This window comes from Camponotus vicinus, unplaced genomic scaffold, assembly GCF_025532165.1.
Source record: "Camponotus vicinus isolate PSW18456_S1 unplaced genomic scaffold, iyCamVici1.0 SCAF_3, whole genome shotgun sequence".
Lineage (NCBI taxonomy): Eukaryota > Metazoa > Arthropoda > Insecta > Hymenoptera > Formicidae > Camponotus > Camponotus vicinus.
The window spans coordinates 25,607,637-25,632,247 of record NW_028141967.1 but is presented as its reverse complement, the minus strand read 5'-3'; the positions used below and the strand labels follow the sequence as shown (position 1 = coordinate 25,632,247).

Below are 24,611 nucleotides of genomic sequence, written 5' to 3'. Positions count from 1 at the left end.
CATAGATTGAAAACAAGTGCCTTTATTCTCTACCTTGATGGATCGCAAATAATTTCAAAATCAATACACTAATTCTAATTGATTTTGTAATCCTGTCATAGATTAACCAATTTTTTAGAAATGTTTCTTCCGATAAAAATATCAGGGCAATACCGTCTTCGAGTACAGGTAGCAAAGCAAGAAATGTTCACTAATTGTCATGCATAAATTTCTCTTATAATAGAATTTCGATTTGAATTACAAGGAATAGTTGCAAAGACACGTACGCGCGCAATGCAAATGTTGAAAATTGAAAAGTTGCGATAAAAACCATTGTTGATTCGTTCATTAATAATGGACGAATCGACTTTAAATTAATCAAATAAATTATATCTTATATAAACAATTTAAATATGATGATGTAACCAATGCATGTAAATGTTATTTATACACAATTTTATCTCTTAATTATGCGAGAGATGCGAAAGTAAATGTATATGTATGTATGTGCATAAGAATTTTTTCATAACCTCCCAGAGATACATTACATACACTGCCAGGATTTTTTCTGTATAAATTCTTCCAAAGTGCACAGTGCGATGACTTTGGCCAACAGGCGATAATGAAACAGGTGTGATCATCGCGATACATATGATATATTGTGATAGATGGGAGGAAAACGCAAAGAAACACCAACAACGAAATTTCTGCATTAAATTTAAACCGTGCAAGATTGCATTGAGTTATCTGTATTGTCTGATGAGAAAGTACAAAAGATAATTTTTATTCAAATTATTTGTGTCCTTTTATTTCTATTTAATGTTATTTACGCAATTGTGAATTCAAATAACTTTTCTGGAAGAAATCATGGACATAATTGTGAAACTGAATGAGCAAACGGCAGGCAGAGATAAAATAATAAGGTATGTATATTGTATATATCAAAAATTCAAACGACCCATTATTTATATATATATATATATATATATATTTTATATATATATATATATATATATATATATATATATATGTATGTATATATGTATCATATAATAATTACCATGATAAGAGGTCCTTTGAATATTTAACAATACAATTTATCTCGTGTTCCTCTTTCTTTTAAAATTCAATTTATGAAAAGATTTTTCAATCACTTGTAGCTGTTATTATATATGTTTTGACATTTCCAAAGAAAGATTAATTTCAAATTTATTAAAGAAAATTTAGAATTTAGAAATAGAAGAATTAAAAGTGATTGCAAATTATAAATCATTTTTTAATATTTTTAATATTATCAGAAAGAATAATGAAAATTGTGTTAATTACAGATTATTGCAATACGGGAGTCGTACTTATTGGTACTATGCACAGAATGCACAAAGCACAAGATTCTCCGCAGAAATTTTAAGGAGTTTGGAATTCACTTTTAGTTCATTCCGAAAATGTATTCAACTTTTTAATTTGTATTGAAATATTTCGTTATCATTAACAAAATTTATATCATATGGATCTCTTATTACTTTCTAGTACTTCGCCTTGGAAGATGCTTAGACAGTTTATATTTGGCTTTAAAAATGATGAAGTATCCCGATCCAACAGTGAAGATAACATTAATTATGGCAAAAATAGCAAATGCTTTATATTTACTGGCAGATCATTTTATTTGGGTGGGTAGAGTAGGAATTTTAAGAGTCAATCTGGAAAAGTGGAATAAGATTGCAAATAAATATTGGCTAATAACTATTATTATGAATTTAATAAGAGATATTTATGAGATTGCCAAGATTTTTAAACACGAGAAGAGTATATTTAAACAATATCAAATAGTCTCTTGTCTAAAAAGTCACAAGAAAGTAGTAATGGATACTGTTAAAAACGGATGCGATTTATTTATTCCTTTGACAGCATTAGGTATCACAAAATGTACTCCTGGTACAGTAGGTTTACTTGGAGTAATTTCTTCATTTATTGGTCTCTGTACCATTATCAATCCACTTTATAAATTAACTCCATCTTAGAGTAAAATATTTATTTTTATGATATTTCTGTGCACACGCACGCACTTGTATATGTATCCATGTGTGTGTGTGTGTGTGTGTATGTATGTTTATCTTTTGATAGAAATATATATATAAATGTACATATAAGGAGATGGACTATGTATAATATTGTTATATTAAAATGTCATCTGATTTTTATTCTTATAAAAGGTGATTACTTTAAATGATTGCTTATATAAAAGGTGTATATTGATTGTATATGGTTGTCTCGGTAAAAAATGTAATGGATAAAATCAGCAGTGTTTTTCCTTTTTTGAAATATATATATTTAATAATCTATAAAAAGAATCTATATTGGACCTTCCCAAGTTTATCAATGTTCCTTCCTGTAATCCCTCTTCTTTTCTCTTCATTCAACATGCACAAGAAACCAATCGATATTACTACACTTTCTAGAGATGACGTAACTAATCATCAACAAATATATATATTTGCAAAATGATATGTGAAAAAAGTTCCAACATCCATCTTATATTTCTTACTCTATTTTATTCAACAAGATGATGCAAAAAACTTGATCAGATCTAATATATTTATTTTATTAAAAAACAAGTGTAATTTTATATAAAGAATAATTTTATATAAAAATATAATGTCATGTTTCAGGCATTGTCTGTAAGTATGGGTGCTGCTCCCTCTTGAATTAATAATTCGTATTTATTTGAATAATACATCAGTGTAACGCCCCATTTTGCACAGATCACAGACCATACTGCTCTTATGACTGTACTCTCAGAAATTGGTTGAATGGCTGTATAATATAATAGAAAGTTTTTATGCATTAATACTAATTATAATTATACAAATTATTAGATTTTAGCATTTATACATAGAAAACTAGGAATAAATAAGAATTAAATATATATATATCTCTTCTTAAATAAATAAAATAATATGTAAAACAATTTTCTAAAATAACAATATACTTACGAATCTTGTAGTAAAATGTAAGAAACAAATACCAAATCAGTGCAGTAACACCAATTACAGCACTTATAAAGCCTACTACATTTAAATTCTGCAATGTAATTCTAGTGTGCCATCTCTCCAAAGTTTCCTTGCCTTTTACCCAATGTAAGTGAAAACAGACTCCAGCTAAGGCACCTATGCATTCCAAATATAAATTAAATTTTGAAATGTTAAAATTTCTGCTTTTTTCCCTGCAATATACTGTCATTGCACATATTGAACAATAATATCAAAAGTAAAAAAGACTATGTTTAATACTTTTATACATTATACATCAAAGATTGATTTCTTTGTTTACCATTACATATAGTGCATAAGAAAGAAAATTTTGTCTTTTTCTTCTTGATGTTATTAAAATTCTGAATATCTAATATAGTTGCAATAAGGAGTAGAGAATCGTATTTTATAAATATTAAAAATATTTAATTTTTTAATCATATAAATTAATCCCGAATATAACAGTTATAAAAATAACGATATATTTATTTTTATTATCATTAACAACAATCCTCTCTATCTCTCTCTTTGAAAAAAAAGTGATAGACTTTTGTTCAACACTTTTGTTTTATATATCAACAGAATCTAATTTTACTAGTCGAAATAAACTCTAAAAAACAAATAAAACAAAGTGAAATAAATACCTATTCAGGATGCAGACAGTTAATCAAATAGAAAAGAGAATTTAAGGTATTTATTAAGATCTAATAATCGCGTAGTATGTGATTTGTAACGTTTTATCTTCAAATTGAATACCATAGTTTTCTAACCTCCTAGTATCGACCAAAATCCAACTTCATGGTTCCCATAAACGACAAACAGAACAAAAAACGCAGATACTCCGATAAATATACCCAGAGCACTAATCAATAATTGTACCAAGACGTTGCGTAACATTTTTTTCGGATGTCTATCAATTACGTCGCAACAATAAAGTAATTAAATGTATCATGATGAAAGTTGAACAAAGTACAACAAAGTGCGTATATGTGTGTGTTTTTCTTTACAATCTTCCATCTGTTCGCAACAGCATATGTTTCTTTGGCTGCGTTCGTTTTGACGCTTTCAGTGCTGAAAACATCGTTCTATCTTTGTTTGATATTCGATGTGCAATAAAGACAAAATGATGCTCACAGCGCGTGAGCGTGCAAAGCGAACACAGTCATTAAGAGAAAAATATAGTTTGTGTGTTTGCTAAAAAATGAAATAATCATATATATATATATATATATATATATATATATATATATATGTATATATATATGTTTAAAAATTAGAAAGAGAGAAAACACAAAAAGGGCAACAAGTTTAGTTAAATGAAGAATAAATTTAGGTTACGTTCCAAAACGTAAGTAAAGCCCCTTGCACAATGCTAGGCAACAGGCAATAAGAACAGAAATAATATCTATTCTCTGCTCCTATTGGCGAATATTTTCTGTTCCGCGTATTTATTGGTGAATAGTTTCTATTCCTTATTTCTATTGCCTGTTGCCTAGCATTGTGCAAGGGGCTTAACCGAAGAAATTTTACTCGGATGGCCGTTCCGAAACTCTTTTAAGCCTTTCCGATTGGTTCAAACCAGCCATCGAGTAAAATTTTCCTCGGTTAAGGCCATGGCACACAAAAAAACGTAAGCAATAAAACGTAGTCAATAAGCAAATTGACCAATCATGATTGAGCAGTAAGGCAGCCATATTAAAACGTAAGAAAACGTAAGAATTCCGATTGGTCGATTTCCTTACTGACTACGTTTTACTGCTTACGTATTTTTGTGTGCCAGGGCCCTTACTTACGTTTTAGAACGTAACCTTAATATGATTAATCATAAAGGGTCGTCTACAATGGCCGTAGCATAAGGTTGTAAGGCCGTAGTCGTAAGAAATTGACCAATCTCAGTTGAAGTTCAGGAGAATAATCAACTGTGATTGGTCAATTTCTTACGACCTTACAACCTTATGCTACGGTCATTGTAGACGACCCTTAATAGATATTGGCCGCATTCAACGAACTCAACCGTTAAGTAGCAATTGAACGTGATTGGTTTCTACTTTCAGATCCGACCAATCAGTGTCGGATTACATCGGAAAAACTAGTAATGTTGCCCAACTATTGAGTTCGCTGAATGCGGCCATTGCGATCCAATTATCAAGCTAGTTCGACGCTGATTGGATCGCAGTGGTTTAGCAACTGGCAGCGGAACATTTGCAACGTAGGCTGATGGCAGAGAACGAGATGTTAGCGCTTACGTCTGTCGTAGTCATAGACGTAAAATAAGGCAGAGAAAAATATATATGCTACTTACGTATACGTTTTTCTCTGTCTTACTTTACGTCCATGACCACGACAGACATAAGCGCTAACATCTCGTTCTCTGCCATCAGCCGTATTCTGAAATGGTCCTCAAGGCCCTTGCACCTTTAGTTTTAAAATGCACTCAACTCGGATAGTTCTGTTTATATCCAATCGGAACATGAGAACGAGGCTGATGGCAGAGAACGAGATGTTAGGGCTCGTTCCCACTGAGCGCGTCACGCGTCGCGTCAACCAGCGTGAGCCAATCAAAACATCCCATTGTAATAACACGGAAAACATGTTATTACAATGGGATGTTTTGATTGGCTCACGCTGGTGACGCGCTCAGTGGGAACAAGCCCTTAGCGCTTACGTCTGTCGTAGTCATAGACGTAAAATAAGGCAGAGAAAAATATATATGCTACTTACGTATACGTTTTTCTCTGTCTTACTTTACGTCCATGACCACGACAGATGTAAGCGCTAACATCTCGTTCTCTGCCATCAGCCCAAGTATTATATAGGCTACGTTCCGATATTCACTGCCAGTACTGAAAATCTATAGTATGCGTGACATAAACTATAGATTCTCAGTACTGGCAGTGAATATCGGAACGCAGCCATAGGCTGCATTCAGCGGACTAAACAGTTGGGCAACATTACTAAATTTTCCGATGTAATTCGACGCTGATTGATCGGATCTGAAAGTAGAAACCAATCAGATTTAATTGCTACTTAGCGGTTCAGTCCGCTGAATGTGGCCATAGATAAAAAAAAAAAAAAAGGCTATTGTTAACTTTCCTTTTTAAATATTTTAAATTTTATTACTAACCAAATAAATGTTTCTTTAATTAATTATATATATATATATATATATATATATATATAAAATTAATACACATTGTTTTCTCTCTACATAATAGCACCTTGGTAATCAAAAAAAGTAAACGTTTATTAAATTTAGAAATACTTTACATAAATTATTTTTAATTTTACATATGTATATAATTTACCTATGTTTAAATAATGGTCCTTTTAAATGCACAATTAAAAAGAAAATTAATCAAGAATATTAGTTGACATCTTATTATAGCAGTAGCTAATAATTGATGATTTATGATAAAATTTAAAGATTTAAAGACTATGGAATTTTATTTTAAATGTACATTCTCTAGCTACGCGCATTTTCAACTCTATATAAGAAAAAAAGAGAGAGAGGAGAGAAATAAAAAAAAATATGACTTATATGTATATGTGTGTGTGTGTGTAAAATTTTCATTAGCGCTCTAACTTGAAATATATAAGAATTCAGATAAAAGTGTACTACATTTCATTATTTCTATCCCACTTTTGTTTGCTTTATGTATAAAAATAAATATGATTCTAAAATATATATACAACAAAAGTAAAATTACGTTAATACATGTGTGTAATACATGCATGTATCTTAAAATTATTTATTTCATTATATCCTTTATGCCGGTCAACTTAGCACTTATATCCCATAAACGGAATGCTACTTCAGAATCTAAATCTTTTTTAGAGACATAAAGTTTACAATCGCGATACAAATGTCCACTTTCTTTACATAATGATGATTCTGTTGCACAATGTAACACTGTTTGCGCACCCTGCAATTATTGATTCATAAGAAAAGTTTTATATAAATATTTCAATATATTAAATATGTTATAAACTGTGTACAATGGAAATATCATGAAAAAATCATTTTCTAATAGACATTTTTTAAAAATTGTTAAAAGTATCAAATATATTTACCTGATTAGCAGTACGTAGAAACATGAGAGCAACAGGTGAAAAAATAATATAGTGAAACCAGCTTCTCTTCACATTCCTAAATAGACCAGTGTAAGTAAATCCAGGACATACCATATAGACATTAACACCGGTATTTTCTGTTCGTTTTGCAAGTTCAGTGGCAAAGTATGCATTAGCAAGTTTTGAATTACAATAGCCAGGATTCATCCTACTCTTCACTGGCAATCCTTTCTCACCATTTAAATTTGCAAAATCTATTACTCCAGATTCCAGAAGCTTGGATGTTACTACCACTATTCTATATGGGAAGAAGAAAATATGTTAATATTGATTTATTATTCCAAAATATTGCTTTAGAATCACCTGCTAGGAGCGCTTTGCTTCAAGCGATCCAAAAGTAAATTAGTAAGTAAAAAATGGCCCAAATGATTTACTCCAAAATGAATTTCAAAGCCATCCTTAGTTAATGCATGATCTTTGAGTGGCGCATATACACCGGCGTTATTAATCAATACATGAATATGGGGAAAATTTTTTAGAACTTTATTGGCAAATTCTCTGATGGACGAGAAAGATGCAAGATCTAACTCCATTGGAATCTGTATAATTAAAAAGAGATACATATTAAAAGTGTGTTCTACATATGTATGTGTATTAAAATAATTAAAAAAACATAGAAATTTAAAAATATTTAGAAATCAAATTTTAATATTCAGCATTTATTTGGCTAGAGACGATAAATTGAAACTTTTTACTAACAAAAATTTCAATTATAATTACCAATTCGCCGGTAGATATTTTACTTCGGATTTCAGCAATGACATTCTTTGCGTTCTGTATATCCCTACAAGCCATGATGATTGTAGCTCTCCGTTTGGCCAATTCTTTTACCGTCTCTTTACCAATGCCAGAATTCGCACCAGTCACGAGAAATACCTGGCCTTGTAGATTGCTGGTACTCTTACATCTTCCCCAAGTGCGTTCGCGACATTTGCGAAGCAAGCCGATGAGCAAGACCATCGGCAGAATAAAATAACACCACGAAGATACCATATCGATGGTAGCTTTAACTTTGAAACATGAGAAATTTCTCCGAAAGAGTGCAACGTATAGATTATGTTAAATAATACTAAACATACAGCTGTATGCTAATGCATATTAAGCGCGATTTATGTATTATATTTATTGCGATCGCTCTCGTTTAAATCGAATGGAGCGGACTTTATTCGAGCTGCTCTTTCGTTTCAGTCTAATTTATCGTACGTAATAACATAATAGCATGATCTGTCGTACAACGCACGACCCAAACGTTAGTCCAAAGTCAAATTTTATCTCAAGTACTTTGAGTATATTCTTGCATCTTGAGCAAAATAATCGTTGCAATTACTGCAACATCACTACTTGACACCTAACACACTCGAGCACCTAGGCCGCCGTATAATATACCTGATCACTCTAGTCAACTCAAGATAAAGTTCGAGATAAAGTCACTAGACAAGTAGAAGAATGGCCGCAGCGGACTCAACAGTTGGGCAACATTACTAGATTTTCCAATGTAATTTGACGCTGATTGGTCGGAACTGAAAGTAGAAACCAATTACGTTCGATTGCTACTTAGCGGTTGAGTCCGCTGAATGTAACCATATATTCTTCAGAAAAATAGCTGTGATTGGTCAATATCGTCTAGTAAACTACTCCGACAGCGATGTATTAGGGCTCCTGCACACAGGACGCGGCAAAACTTGCCGTGCGGCAGAAGCCGACGCGATAGCCAATACAAAAGTTGGATTGAGTTCAACTTTGACGCGCGGTGGATGTTATGTATCTGCTGATTGGCTATCGCGTCGACTTCCGCCGCGCGGCAAGCGTTGCCGCGTCCTGTGTGCAGGAGCCCTTAGGCTAAGGGTCGCTTCGATCAAACTCCGATTAGGCCCAGTTCCACAACTTAAGCCGACGGCACACGGTACGATTTTTCGTACTGGATTTGATAAGATTTAGTAAAATACTAAAAATGCCAATCAGAATGCAGCATTTCTAATATTTTACTAAATCTTATCAAATCCAGTACGAAAAATTGTACCGTGTGCCGTAGGCTTTACTTTAACCGAAGTTTAGCTCGTTAAAGGAGGATTTACATTGCGTCCAATGTCCGATGTATGACGTCCGATTGGATACAGTGGGCTTTGGATGCAATGTAAATCGTCCTTTAACGAGCTAAACTTCGGTTAAAATAATAGGTTAGGCCCAGTTCCACAATTTACTTTAACCGAAGTTTAATTCGTTAAAGGCCGGTATTCATAGTCCGTTCTTATATTTAAGATCATCTTAAGAACCCATTCAACCAATCAAATAGCTGCAATGCGGTTATTGATTGGTTGAAGAGGTTCTTAAGACGATCTTAAATATAAGAACGGACTATGAATACCGGCCAAAGAAGGATTTGCATTGCGTTCAATGTCCGATGTATGACGTCTGATTGGATACAATGGGTTTGGGACGCAATGTAAATCCTCCTTTAACAAGCTAAACTTCGGTTAGAATAAGTTGTGGAACTGGGCCTTAGTTTAGGCCCATATTCTGAATCCTCTCTTAAGCGTCGTCTACAATGAGATTTTAAGGAGACTTAGGCCCATATTCTGAATCCTCTTTTATCGATAAAAGTGCCCCTAAAAGTGGCATATAAGCCTTCTGATTGGCTACAGGCCGCTTTTAGGAGCACTTTTATCGATAAAAGAGGATTCAGAATATAGGCCTTAAGGCGTAAGACTTAAGAAATTGACCAATCACAGTCAAGTATTAAGAGAATACTCGACTGTGATTGGTCATTTTCTTAAGTCTTACGCCTTAAGTCTCCTTAAAATCTCATTGTAGACGCCGCATTATCGATAAAAGTGCTCCTAAAAGCGGCCTGTAGCCAATCAGAAGGCTTATATGCCACTTTTAGAGGCACTTTTATCGATAAAAGAGGATTCAGAATATGGGCCTTAGAATATTACATATGGCTGCGTTCAGCAGGATAAGCTGCTTTGCAACTGTTGTAAAATTCGTGAATCTGATTGGTGTATGCTCTTAGATTCAGCCAAAATTAAGAGCCTACACCAATCAGGTTTACGAATTTGACACAGTTGCAATGCAGCTTTTTCTGCTGAACGCAGCCTATGTCGTACGACAAATTTTTTAAGCATTGGATGCGTTCAGCAGAAAAAAGCTGCTTTGCAACTGTTGTAAAATTCGTGGGCCTGATTGGTGTATGCTCTTAATTTTAACTGAATCTAAGAGCATACACCAATCAGATTCACGAATTTTACAACAGTTGCAAAGCAGCTTTTCCTGCTGAACGCAGCTATTGATTGGCTGCGGGATAAAAAATTTCTAAAGATTCAGAAAATTATTATCCCGCAGCCAATCAATAGGTGCTTTCCATTTACATCAAAACTCAGATAAATCTCACTTCTGTCTTTCTTCAACATTCATGTTAAAGAAAGACAAAAGTGAGATTTATCTGAGTTTTGATGTAAATGGAAAGCACCTATTGTGCTTAAAAAATTTCTTCTTTCTTCATCTAATTACATTTGTCGTACGACAAATGTAACTAGATGAAGAAAGCCGCTCGTAATTCATAATCTTTTTTCTTTTATCATCTATGCTTTTAAATTTCTTACAATATTAGTTTCGCATAAAATATAGATGAAATTATATAAATAAAAGAGAATTATATAAATAAAAAATTGCAAATTGCCATTTTTTACTCATACTCTTATATATATTTGCCAAATTAATGGAGCTGACATAATCCAATGATCATTTGTAATTTGGCTTATTTATGTACGTTCATATATAAAGGCGCTTTTTTCTTCTTCTTATAAATTATTTAATCATTCAAAAATTGAATGCCTTCAGTTTCATTTAAAAAAAAATATCTCAAGATTCTAAAGTAGATCAAAGAATCTATAATGACAAAGGTGTCATATTTAACAATTTCTTATAGAAAATATAATAGGAAGACAATGTGTATACAAAGTTTATTTAGTATATTGGATGCAAAATATTAATAAAAAATATTATATTTACTATAATTGTACTTTTGTGCAACATTTGACCATATGCATTTATGTTCACTTATTTCTCTGTTTGCTGCATATATATGATTGTCGTACTATTTTAGTTTTAAAATAAAAGATTAAATTATTAAACCATTTTCTTTATAATTGCTACTTCATGCGTACTTACATTGAAAATTTGCAAAAATATATAGATTAGCTTACACACACGCATATATTTCAATAAATTATATGTATATTAGCTATATATATATATATATATATATATATATATATTTAAATTTTAGTAATGCTGAAATTGTATGGAACATGTTAAGGCACACAATAACTACACGTAATTATATAAATTGATAAATTGCAAATAATATATATGTGTGTGTATGTAATTGTTTTCTTTTAACTATATACTATAGATCTTTAAATGGACGTTCTCTTGTTCAATAATATCAATTCGAAAAAGCGAGAATTAATAGACCTCGTGTGCACATGACACACAAATATAATATAATATGTACAAAGGAAAATTGTATATACAAATACATACATAAACGTATATACAATTTCCTCAGATATTGTAATCTAAAAGTGCTTGTTCTTGTTGCTTTTCATGTAAACAAATACTTTTCATTTGCTATTGTTTATGATCATATAGTTCATCATCAGAAAAATTCTCGAGTTTAAGGTAAAAGTAAATATGATAAATACAAATTAATATTCAATTATGAATAGAGAGTTTTTTCTATCCATTCTTCCATTGTAAACGTAGCTGTGTTGGTTTGATCTGGATCTCTCTCTCTGAAAATATCTATAACAATAACCAAAAATATAATCCACATTTTATTTTATTAAGATGAGAATAGTTATATATATTATACATATAAAATATCAATAGACGAATGATAATATTATTAACAAACAAACTTATGTATTATAATAATTTATAATACCTTAATGTAATATAAAAAAAGGGATATGATATATATCAAAACATAAAAATATTTAATTTTTATTAAATGTAATTGTCTCACTCACCAATCATTGTTTTAAGCCTGACTGCACACATTATGTAATCGTCGAAAGTAATTCTGCCATCTTTAGTGCCATAACGATGAACCAAAATGTTAAGAATATGATTGTTCAAACGATATCCTGCACTATTTAACGCTTGTCTTAATTCAAATGCACTTAAATATCCTGATTCATCTCTATCATATAGTTTAAAAACAGCCTAAAATGTATTTTTATTATATTACTAATATGCAAATTTTAAACTATCTCATATAGAAATTTTTCAAATTAACGGATTACAAATAATTGAATAGAAATATTTCACGCTTATTTACCCTCCACTTTTTAATGTCATTCCATAATGTTTTAAATTCTTCAAACCCGAGTTTCCCAGAATGATCTACATCCAACATAGCAACCATACTGCGACATATATCTTTGCTGAATCCTCTGTCATGAGTGTCTGCAAATTAAAAGAAAAATTCTTTGATTCATTTATCGTGATTTTTATTTTGAAAGATTTATAATAAATTTAAATTTCATATACATGAAAAATTTGCACAAAAGAGTGTGGGAAACAAATAAATATTATCTATACAACTCTTTTTAAATGTGTAAAACGGACAATGTGTGAATGTTAAAAATATAATAATGTCTTTGTTGCGAAAGAAAATTTTGAAACAATCCAATGGATTAAAGATACAGATCGTATCACAAAACCTCACACAAATGTCGATGAAATTTAAACATTGTACGTTTCATGCTTCTCTATTAATTGAGGAAGCATACAGTTGATCATCAACTCTGCCTATGAAATTTAAAATTATAGTGTCAATCTGCTAATGCTATCTTGATAAATGCCAATGTTATCAATGTCTATCATTGATAAAAGTATATTTCAATTGTATCAACATTAAAGCTTATAATTAAATGAATATAACAAATCATCAGGATGAAACAACACAATCTGATAAAACAATCCTGCAATAGAAGTTGCCTTACCTATAGGCTTATTGTATTGTTCATTATTACAAATAATGCCGCATAACAGTGAGATGAGAGTGTTGACAAATGAATCATTTCCTTCAATAGTTTCGGGAACATTTGCCTCGCTATGATGCGCCAACTGCAGTAATTCTACCCGTAACATACACAGCTATGTTAGCGTAGAGTTTTACATACATACACTTGGGCGATAAGAATTATACATATATAATGAGAATAACATATATCATGAGAATTCATTATATCAAAACTTAAGTTTCAATTCGTATTTTTCTAACTTTTACATGCCTTACAAATTCTGCTCCCAATTAAGAGAATTTAACATTTTAAAATTTTTTCATATTATTTCTATGTAAATGTATGTGAACTGGTTTTTATAATTAAATGGTATTAATTAAATTAAGAAAACATTTTTCGCAATATTAATGGTAATTTTGAGAATCAAGATGTGTGCATCGCGCGCATTTATTTGTCTATTTACTTAAGAAACCCAAGTGTATTTATGTACTATGGATATGAATTACAAGGTAAAAGAAGTAAGCATGCGTAATTATTAATATAATTATTAAGTATTGTACAGCGTGCTGAGCGACTCAAGTAACTTTTAATAGAAAATTTTTAAAATATTTCATAATAAATTAATTAGCTATAAAACTAAAAATAAATAAAAATAAATAAATAAAGCACAAATATTAATCAAGTGATATTTGATTAATACAACATAGAATTAAAAATGAGGATCATTAAATATACAATCCTATATTGATGATTGCAAAGACTGTGAAATAACTAAGCAGAAAAAATATGGAAAGCTACAAAGCAAAGCTCACAATTAGAATAAAATTCATTCGTACGTTTGCAGGAAAATATCGTATTCATAATTGTGCATATTTATGTATATTTATGTGTATATTTATATTTTATAAAAAATATATATATATATATTATAAGTTATACCTAACACATGAAGAATATATCTTACATGATTTTATCTACCTTTTTTCATAGCGAAATCTAAGATATCTTTGAGTTCCATCCAATCCACTTCCAAGTCATCACCAGCAAGTTTTTTGAAGAATTCTCTAACTTTTTCAGCATTGCGATCTTGTTCCGGTTCATCGCGAACCTAAAAAAATAACATAAAAATAAATTTTAAATATGATATATATAAACATATTCTTTGGCAAAATAAAACCCCCCAGAATTTCTCTCATAAAATTTATAGGTATTTCAGATAGTTTTAATTTCAACAAGATATGTAAAATCTATGTTGTGCATATACAGAGATATATATACATATGTAAAACACATACAAAAATGTATAGCCAACACTACAATTGCAGACTCTTGACAACATATCTTATATATATATATTACAAACATCAGAAACTATAATATAAAGTTATTTTATTTATTATAGTTTCTGACTTCTGTAATGTATATATATATTTCAGATTGTTATCATAAGCTTGAGCACATAGAATAATCCAACAACAGCATATTTTCTCCTACTTCTTGCAAATATATAAACATACAACATATATTATAGTCTTTTATGTGCCATTATGTAACATGTACAGACGTGCATTTTACTTACATTATCTTCATCATGCTCCTCTTTACCGCTCACAGAATTAATTACCTAAAAGCCAAGCGACATAAACATGCAAATTGTTAGGTATTAGCAACAAGTACAAGGCAAGTACAAGTACTATTACTATTATAAGTGATGTCCTATATAACTTCACATCAAGTATCACACAGCAAAAAAAAATGTTAAATGAAGACAAAAGTTAGACTTCTTAGGTGTGAGCTAGATACAAGGCTTAATTATATAGTGCCGTTCAATTTTATGATTTGTGCAGCATTATTTAGCATAGTCAACGCTATAATTACAAACTCTTGACAACGTATTTTATACATACATATACATATACATATACATATATATATATATATATATATATATATATATATATATATATATATATATATATGTATGTATGTATGTATGTATAAAATATATTGTCTGCAATATATGTGGTGTGTGTGTATATACACACGCACCACACACACACGCATACACACACTTATAAAGCTGTGTCAATGCTGTTATTAATGAAGAATTATCATTAGTTATTTTATAGATTGAAGAAAATGTGTTTATCACTTTTGGGGTATAATCTTAAACTTTAAAAATAAAGTTTAAAAAATAATTAATCCTAAATAATATTTATATAATCTGAAAATCTTTCTATATTTCACAATGCAATTGCAAACTTTATTTCATCCCTTATTTCAGTTGGATAACCTTGTGAAAACATTTTTTAATATGATGATTTTAAAAATATTATTACCATTACGTCAATTTTTTATTAAAAAAATAAAATTTGTATACTTAGAATTAAGAAATTTGTATACTTAGAATTAAGGTACTATTGTATGTACATGTATCGATTCTTTTAATTCACTAGAATATTTACAATCCTTACCCTATCGTCGACTTCTCCGATACCAACTTCTTCGTCGTTTTCTCTGTAAATAAATAAGAATACTTTGAAGAAAATTCTTCAACTAGCATAAGACAAGTATCCCTATATAATGGTTGAACTTACTCCATATTATTCTTGTTTTCAGAGAAGATTCTCAGCAAGAATTCACCCTCCTCATTTGGGTCAAAAGTACTTGGAACTATGCAGTACACGCCCGGTGGTAATTTGAAACGACACGTGACTTCCCGTAAGTTTATAAATGCCGGTGAACGTCCAACAGACGCATTGTATTTGAAAAAGTTTATGTCTAGCGGTTTTGGCAGCCTTTCTGGATATTCCAACTAGATCGATTAAAAATTAATTTATTAATGAAAAAATTTACATTTCTTTCGTTAGACTTCATTTTTCTTTCATCAATTTCAATCAAAACATTTGATGTTTTTCCCTTCTTTACTCTTTTATAGACACATTATAGACACATTTTATACACTTATAGACATATTTAAAAACAATTGTCAAAACTATGTATAAACTTAAAAACGAGCAATTTATGTGGTAGTGAAATTACACATTTTGAGATACTAAAAAAGCAAAACGATACCTCGACTTTTTAGACTTTGTATTTGAACCTAATCCAGATGCTATACGATTTCACATTTTAATATATTACACAAAGTTTGTGAAGAATATGAAGTAAATCAATTAATTTCACATACATGATATATCGCGAATCCGATAGTGAGGCAATCTGCACCCATTCTTTTTTGCGCTCTCCTGTTTTTTTGCATCAAGGCAACAATTACGGTACACTTGTCATCGTCGTCATCTGGATATTCTAATGTGATACGATACTGCGGATTGTGACAGAAAGTCTCTGCGAAACACGCATATATACAAATATATATAATTGAATTAAATATATACGTATAATTCAATTTCGACTTTTACGAAATTGTAGCCGCTTCTCTCGATGATATCTCACCTAAATAATTTCTACAACCACCCGCTGTTACACCGCGCACCCATTCTCCCTCAAACACACTCATCTCCCAGCGTTTCTTCCCGGCATCGATGTCGTCTGCAGTTAAGGAATCGGGATTTAAGTTGCATATCTCGAGTTGAGTGAAATGGCGTGTAAAATCATGAAATGACATCCAAAATTCGCCGTCCATATCGAAAGTCAGACCAAGCTCTTCCTTCTCGTGATCGGGGATAAATCTCCATTCCGGTGATCTGTCAACGGGCGATGAAAGCGTAAACTCTAGGTAAAATCGCCTGCACATGAATAGAATTACTTACTGGTCGCTCCAAGGTCCATTCCATTCCGCTTCGTTTCCCCAAGGATTTCGAAGTCTCAAGAGAGGTATAGTACCGTGCTGATTCGGTGTTTGAATCTCTACATGCTTTACACGGGTAATGCTGTATGCGTGACCGCGTATCAACCCCTGAGGCGTTTCAGCCTCTACTATGTTTGGATCAGGCTGAAAGTATCATACATTTATATACATGGTTGATAAAATAAAATAAAATCTATTAATAATGTGTAAACGGTAAAATTGCGCATTTACTCATGTGGATTATTGGAGTAAAACAATTGAATAATTATATATATTACACGTATGTATAGGATACAGAGATTACTACTCCATATATAAGTAAAATAATAAAATTATTTAATATTTTATCACTTTCCAACAGGGATTTGTCTACATTATTATATATATATATATATATATACACACACACACACACACACACACACACACACACACACACACACACACACACACACACACACACACACACACACACACACACACACACACACACACACACACACACACACACACACACACACACACACACACACACACACACACACACACACACACACACACACACATATATATATATATATATATATATATATATATATATATATGTATATATACATATATATATATATGTATGTATATATACATATATATATATGTATGTATATAAATATAAAATTACATAATATATGTATAATACGAGAAAATTAAATTTTTAAATAGTGATTATTAAATCTACTAGTTGATGCTGTGCATGTATTAGTTTATACATACACACATACACACACTTACATACATGTACTGTATATAAACTGATTTTGAATATATCTCTTCATAAATAATGTTCTAACTTTATAAATATAATTCTAACTCGGCCACAAATTATAATCTAAATCTTATGCTTTAGTTATCAAGTATTGCAAACGATTTAGAGAATCAATCGACATAATGATTGTTACAAGAACCTGCGAAATAAATAAAAATAAATATTGTAAAAAATTGCTAAATCACCTCGATGGAGCAACCCAATAATGAATTTCTCTCAAAGGCTTTTAACAGTATGTTAAATAAGTTTGGCGGTGTTTGATCCATTTGATACATTTCCGTTACCCCACCAGTAAAGTCCTCCATAGCTTCGCAGGTTGTGCCACCTTTTAATGCTTCGTAAGAGCCATGAAGTTTCGCATATGCTTTCTCGAGAAGAGCGCTCCAAAATTCGTTGCTTTCGGCCGAATGGAGATATACCAATTCTCCGCGACAGGTAGGCAATCGATCATCGATTACCACATCAACCCATCTTCCATATTGCCAAAACCTATAATACATACATACATTTCTATAAATAATCTTTCCCAGACTGATGATTTGTAAATGAATTAGTGGCTATATTTTTCTATAAATATTGCAGATTTTTAGACACATCATCAAATATCCAGACGAAAAATTTAATCGCGACGTTTACTATTTCGGCGATAAACGAAAACAATCTCAAGTTATTATTCTTATTAAGCAATTATACTGATTTAAAGAGAAGAGGTAAATAAACTATAAATTATATTATTTTTTATTAGGTCGCGCGGAAATTGCGTTGCGCGTCTTATGAATGAATAAATATCTTTTTCAAAAAAAATTTTACCTAAAATGGAAGATTCCAGCGTAATTTTCCTCGAAGCTCTGATCTTCTGGTACTATTTGAAAGAATAAATTCGAATGCATTGTCAAATTTGCTACGGCGGCTAGCAACCAGCAATCTCCTAACTCTCCTTGTTGAACGTCGAATCTTGAAAAACCTTCTACAAAAAGTTGAGGATCGTCTGCAATTTCCTGTAAAAGGCAACGTGTTTATTACATTGATCATTTTGTATATACACATTATAATAATAATACATATTATACTTATATTTATGACACAAATTCACATAATAATGTAAGCCGAGTACTATAATTTCGATATATGTATATGTTAGTAGTTGAGACAATTTCTGACCATTGGTCGTTTCCATTCTATATATCTGTCCGGTCTGCGGGAAAAATATAGCGATGAATCGTCGGCTAAGAATTCAGGATCCTCGAATAATCGTCCTGTCGCTAGGCATTCTCGTCTCAGCGTATTAAAATCTTGAATCGCTCCTCGTGGTCTGAAGCCGGAACCTTTTTCTCCTAGCTGCGGACATTGGTTTGCATTAATTCGTGATACGATCTATTCTCGAAAATTCACAATCTAGAAATTTAAAGGATAGCGTACGTTATAACAAGATTTCCCGATGAAATTTTTTACAGTTCGTATAGCTTTATCATCATATAATTGTTTATCTTGACAAGAATTTAAACGCTCCTTGATTGTAGGACCGTTCAACTTGTTTGGCAAGTTTGCAAGTTCCGAATTGAGAGTGAATTTGAGTTTGGTAGAGTATGGAATATTGTTTTTGGTAATTATTTTGTCACTCGTAAACTTTGCGGATTTGAAACTGGATCCGACTTTCAAAACTGCAAGACCTTCTTGCATATAATTGAAGTAACGATAATTAGTATATTTATTACGTTGCAGATCCATCTCCCGGATTGAACCAAAGAACACGAACCGATCGTTTGTATATGTGACAAAAGTTAATAGATACGCGTGTGCGGAAAATAATTACGTATTCAAAATAGATGTCGGAAAAAAACGTGCACCCGATACCGAACGAAGAACGAAACTATTTGTTACTGCGAAGAAAGCTAAAGTTTTGATATAATTATCATTTCTAGTAGTACGATAACTATATGCACCGGATGACCGAATCAACCGCAATTTAGAGAATGTGATACGGTATTTAATAATAAGTACATGCAAACAGTTGCACACATGTTTAAGAAATGATAAATGGCAATGCAAGTATGCATCGTTAAGTACAGTATTTCAATTTATGAGGTGAATGCGAAAACCTATCCAAAAAAAGTGCCTATAAGTATATCCACATTTTTATCTCACACACATATAACGGTCTTATTAATATTTATTAACTATGTGTGTATATATATATATATATATATATATATATATATATAACCGCTCTTTTAAATATTTTTTTAAATGCTAGAGCTATTTAAAGACTTTAGACTGATTAAGTAAAGCTTAGCGCAATCTTTAATGATCGAATAAAAACACGCTTTTTTCTCATGATTTGGTATATTTTTATCTTTAGAAATTATTATCAATCCTTTAGATTATTTCCAATCTGAATGATATACTGTCAATGATTTTATAAATACCCACATTTACGTTTCAAATTAGGTAAAAAGGTTACATAAATTTTTAATAAGATGATATCATAGTCACAATGATAAAATTCATTTCTTTCCCTCTAATCTAAAATTTTCCATTACAAATTATAGAGAAATATAAATGGAATAAATTTCACAAAATTACTTTAAAAGACAACTATTGTCTATCTAATTATTCGGTTTATTTATACAAGTACGCACAAGTGTTTGCTTATTTTTGTTACTAATTATTGTTCAACTATTATTATTTTCTTATTATTTATCTTTATTTTTTTACAATACCAGCTCGCGAATAAAATGTTGAAAATTTTCTTATTAAGCGAGAATTTAGATACTTTTCTTTGAGTGAATAACGTAAATATAATATGTATACCATTGTATGCAAATATTTGCACATGTGTTATAACGCATATTGACATTATATTAACGAATATGACGTATGTAAATACATGCATGACATTGGAACAATCACTTATTTTTTCTATCGTTATCATTATGATGTTATCATTATTAGCCTTTTATTATTTTGTAGCTTGAGATAATTTTATTACTATAATATTAACGAGATTAATTAGAAAAATTTAATATTTATATACTATAAAAAGGTTTTTAAAATTAATGTTAATGTTTGCGAAGTATTGTATATAAGTATCTTTGGGACAGGGGAAAAGTGGAAGAAGGCTTTAAACACAGATTTTACATACACGTACGTATGCACGCGCTATTTTATATTTTTATGTCATTATTTAAATGTGGGAAAAATTAATCCTTCGTGCAATTTCAATATGATAGTTTATTCCATTACTATAATAGTTTATACTACGCTGCTAGAGCGCATTAACTTTCTCTCTATTGCCTACATTAGCTCGAAACTTTTTCACACACATACACACACACAAAAGAATGATGTAAACCATGCATTACTCATATATATAAATGTGTGCGTGTGTGTATGCATAGATATAAAAATTAATAGATAAATCTATACTTTTTAAAGATACTGTGTGTGAGTCATGTACCATTAAAAATAAATTTCCACGTGTATATTCTCAAATTTCAAAGTTTTAATATAATCGATAAACGAGAGGAAACGCAAAAAGAAAACAATAAAAATCAACGTTTCTGACTTGTATGACATAGTTGATGATAAAAAAAGCTTTTTTAAAATGCATGCTTAAACAATTTTCGTGAGCAGGGTAATTTTAATTTCAATCGAGATGGGCTCTAGATAAATCTTTTAAAAACATGATTTATATTTGTTAATGTTACAAAGTTTGCGAGCACTGTTATATACTCAGCGACCGGCTTCTTAGCTTCGAGCTTCGAGTCGTATAGCGTACCACTTTGATATTGAAGAGCGACGGTAGAAATCGTTTGACCTCGACTGCCGCCTTGACAAACACATCCTCCGCGCCATCTCCGTCATTGTAACCTCCATAGTAACTCATCCTCTCTTGGTTACTCAAAGAAATTAGATTAAATATATCGAATTATTTAGAAATCACCGATTAACCGAGAAGACGATGCGGCGCAAATACTTTGGATATCCGTCGCGTTCGTTTAACTGGCGAAAGTGAAAAAAGGCGAAAAGAGATTCCCGGTTTTATCTTACGCATGTATAAAACCGTTAATCTGACAGATACACGGCACACGGCACACGGCACACGGGCACGGCTTACCCTCACCCATGACTTTTCCTGGTCGCGTTTCGTCACGCACGTGAATCAACGCGGCTAAATGTCAGTGAGGTGCACGTGATTTTCAAAGCGCGATCTTTCAAATATGTACGTTCATCACTGGCTACCTACAACCTACAACGTTCAAATTCGAGTTTAAATTTTTAATTCTCTTTTTTTAATTATAATTCACGCATGTTCAGCGGAGCATGCATTTTTAAGCAGCGCTCGAATCGATTAGTTATTTATTACTTTTAAATACAGGAAAGTAGTTTTGCAACGCGGCAGTTTAAAAAAAGTTTGTTACTTTTATCATCTATATCCTACGTATATTATATTTATCATCTCTATCCTATATATATTATTTTACCAATATATTTATGTTTTAAGATTATTGACGAAACAAAATTTAAAAAATTGCTCCTAAGATATATAATATAAAATAACGTTGAAATTAAAATAAAACTTGGAGAAGGAGAGAGAATAAAAAAAGAAAGTAATAATAAAAATTATCTTTTCTCTCCCTCATTCTTTCTCTTTCTTTGAATTCGGCTTTTATGTATACGTATACACATTCCTTGTTTTATTTTAAATGTACTTTAAATGCGCTACATATCGTATATAATTAAAAAAAAAAGAATATACATATATGTATAATTTGTGTGTTGTTTAATCTGCATTAATTGGGTGCACACGCGTCTTAATTTTGTCGTGCAAAATTCTAAATAGCAGAGACGCTTTGTAATTTTCAATAAGCAAAAAATAAAAAAAGAACTGTAAAAGCGCTTATCTAAATTGTTTTAGAGATTGAAACAATAAAAAAATCGTAAAATATACTCACCTCTATATTTTTTGTTTCTTGTCGCACAAATTCCGGCTCGCATATCTCTTTGTTCCATCCATACGAATTCATTTTTACCCAGTCGATATACTTTTATCTCGATGACGATAAATTAATGGGCCTCGAGTCGATTTCAGTCAGAAGGTTAGGGTAGGTTATATTAGATTAGATTAAGCTAATTACATAGCAAAATACATGAATCACTTGTGTTCAAATTACCCAACTAATGATATCCGGCTTAATCTTTGTCATTGATTAACCTCACTCTTTCAGCGTCAGTCACATGACCGTAATCACGTTTTTAACGGGAGATTAATTACGTTACGATACGCGAACGTGATTATTTTTTAAAATGATTGTACGATATCATATTCTTGCAAACGATATTTATACTTTCAATAACCTGGACGTAATTCGGACATTAACATCCGATGTCACGTAGCGATCCAATAATTTATGAATAATTAAGAATTATGAAGAAATAATTTATCAATAATTTATAGAACGAGAGGAAAAAAAGAGAAATAATTGATGAAATATTAACGTAATTATCGCAAATAAAATATACAAACAATTTACAAAAAATGCCGCGATTACTGTTGTATCACAAATGAATAATCATCCTCAAACTATTTCGCCGCCACCACTATTTATCATTGCTCTTGAAATTGTACATTCACTCGAACAAATGTGATCATTCGAACGCGGAAAAAGAATACGACTAAATAATACGACGATTTATAATTTCGTTGTTTGACATTTGCAATAAACGTGCTAATCTGCCAGCGGCGCAATCACGTGTCACTTTCGGTCAACGTCACGCCACGCCACGCCAATGCCAACATTAGCTGCGTTCAGCAGAAAAAGCTGCTTCACAACTGTTGTAAAATTCGTGAGCCTGATTGGTGTATGCTCTTAATTTTGGCTGAATCTAAGAGTATACACCAATCAGATTCACGAATTTTACAACAGTTGCAAAGCAGCTTTTCCTGCTGAACGCAGCCATTGCTACCGCCAACAAATAATTGGAACAAAACAAACACGCGTCGCGTCACTATCGCGGATGTCACTTTTCAGCAAGCGACATCAGAGGACACGGTGTAACACAGCGAATCATTTCGTCCTTATTTACATACATTCGATAACCAACAAGGACCAAGCGATACACTGGCCCATATTCTGAATCCTCTTTTATCGATAAAAGTGCTCCTAAAAGCGGCCTGTAGCCAATCAGAAGGCTTATATGCCACTTTTAGAGGCACTTTTATCGATAAAAGAGGATTCAGAATATGGGCCACTGTGTTTTCTGTGTCGCTTGCCGAAAAACGCCCTATGTATCGAGTAGAAAATTCGCGCGCAATTCAATCAGCCAATTACGGCCGAGCGCTGCTTCGCGATTGCGCGTAACGGTCAGCCAATCATGATCGAGCGTTGCTTTACGATTATCGTGAGAATCGACCAATTACAGACGAGCGCTATTTTATGATTACTACGTTACAATCGACCAATCGCAGCCCATGTTTTATAATCTTGAGAAATTCAAACTCCAAGTTTAGCGAAGTTACGCGCCTTCCCCGTCCCTGGACTATCCGCGATCGCGATCGAGTTATATCAAGTGAATTTGACAAGCGTTCGTCGTCCTTCTCGCGTTACATAGCGTTATTTGCGATATACACCGAGAAAAAGGAATCGGACTTGAGTAACGGTGATGCGAGCGACCATTGCTCGTCCTAAATGTATCCGGTGCGCGATGCGAATGCCGGGAGTGTCTAAAGTGGCGTATTAAATGATTAGTATTGTACGAACGTTTTTTTTCTTTGCTATAATGGAGTCGTAGCGTCGGCGAGAAAAACA

At 31.6% G+C, this 24,611-nt stretch overlaps 4 protein-coding genes and 1 long non-coding RNA gene across 13 annotated transcripts; 2 read left to right on the top strand and 3 right to left on the bottom strand.

The window, feature by feature from the left end:
* Positions 1-54: 54 nt before the first annotated feature.
* Pex11ab (peroxisomal biogenesis factor 11ab) lies at positions 55-2,335 on the top strand. Its single transcript, XM_083094987.1, has 3 exons — positions 55-902; positions 1,308-1,423; positions 1,507-2,335. The coding sequence occupies exons 1-3, from the start codon at positions 847-849 to the stop codon at positions 1,995-1,997; spliced, it is 663 nt and encodes a 220-aa protein (XP_082951113.1). The 5' UTR covers positions 55-846; the 3' UTR covers positions 1,998-2,335.
* A 222-nt stretch (positions 2,336-2,557) lies between these two features.
* Positions 2,558-4,105, bottom strand: LOC145969129 (uncharacterized). Its single transcript, XM_083094992.1, has 3 exons — positions 3,776-4,105; positions 2,970-3,143; positions 2,558-2,790 (listed from the first exon to the last, which is right to left on the bottom strand). Exons 1-3 carry the CDS (start codon positions 3,900-3,902, stop codon positions 2,642-2,644), a joined length of 450 nt encoding a protein of 149 aa, XP_082951118.1. The 5' UTR covers positions 3,903-4,105; the 3' UTR covers positions 2,558-2,641.
* LOC145969131 (uncharacterized) lies at positions 3,559-3,993 on the top strand. The gene is made up of 2 exons (XR_014437949.1): positions 3,559-3,695; positions 3,783-3,993. It is a non-coding gene; the product is annotated as an uncharacterized LOC145969131 (long non-coding RNA).
* Positions 4,106-6,228: 2,123 nt separating the features above from the next.
* Positions 6,229-8,530, bottom strand: LOC145968665 (retinol dehydrogenase 11). The gene is made up of 4 exons (XM_083094316.1): positions 7,857-8,530; positions 7,440-7,675; positions 7,077-7,374; positions 6,229-6,928 (listed from the first exon to the last, which is right to left on the bottom strand). The coding sequence occupies exons 1-4, from the start codon at positions 8,127-8,129 to the stop codon at positions 6,755-6,757; spliced, it is 981 nt and encodes a 326-aa protein (XP_082950442.1). The 5' UTR covers positions 8,130-8,530; the 3' UTR covers positions 6,229-6,754.
* Positions 8,531-11,081: 2,551 nt separating this feature from the next.
* Calpa (calpain A) lies at positions 11,082-23,670 on the bottom strand. Of its 9 annotated transcripts, none has more exons than XM_083094982.1 (16): positions 22,758-23,670; positions 21,581-21,701; positions 18,964-19,140; positions 18,613-18,800; positions 17,988-18,291; positions 16,942-17,123; positions 16,625-16,875; positions 16,359-16,516; positions 15,766-15,983; positions 15,643-15,685; positions 14,748-14,792; positions 14,147-14,276; positions 13,148-13,282; positions 12,481-12,608; positions 12,170-12,365; positions 11,082-11,942 (listed from the first exon to the last, which is right to left on the bottom strand). In XM_083094982.1, the coding sequence occupies exons 2-16, from the start codon at positions 21,686-21,688 to the stop codon at positions 11,857-11,859; spliced, it is 2,349 nt and encodes a 782-aa protein (XP_082951108.1). In that variant the 5' UTR covers positions 21,689-21,701; positions 22,758-23,670; the 3' UTR covers positions 11,082-11,856. The 9 variants fall into 9 exon arrangements, with proteins under 9 accessions (XP_082951108.1, XP_082951109.1, XP_082951107.1 ...); XM_083094983.1 differs by lacking the exon at positions 21,581-21,701 and having other exon boundaries at positions 22,758-22,932; positions 23,330-23,670; XM_083094981.1 differs by lacking the exon at positions 22,758-23,670 and having other exon boundaries at positions 21,581-22,051.
* Positions 23,671-24,611: the final 941 nt, after the last annotated feature.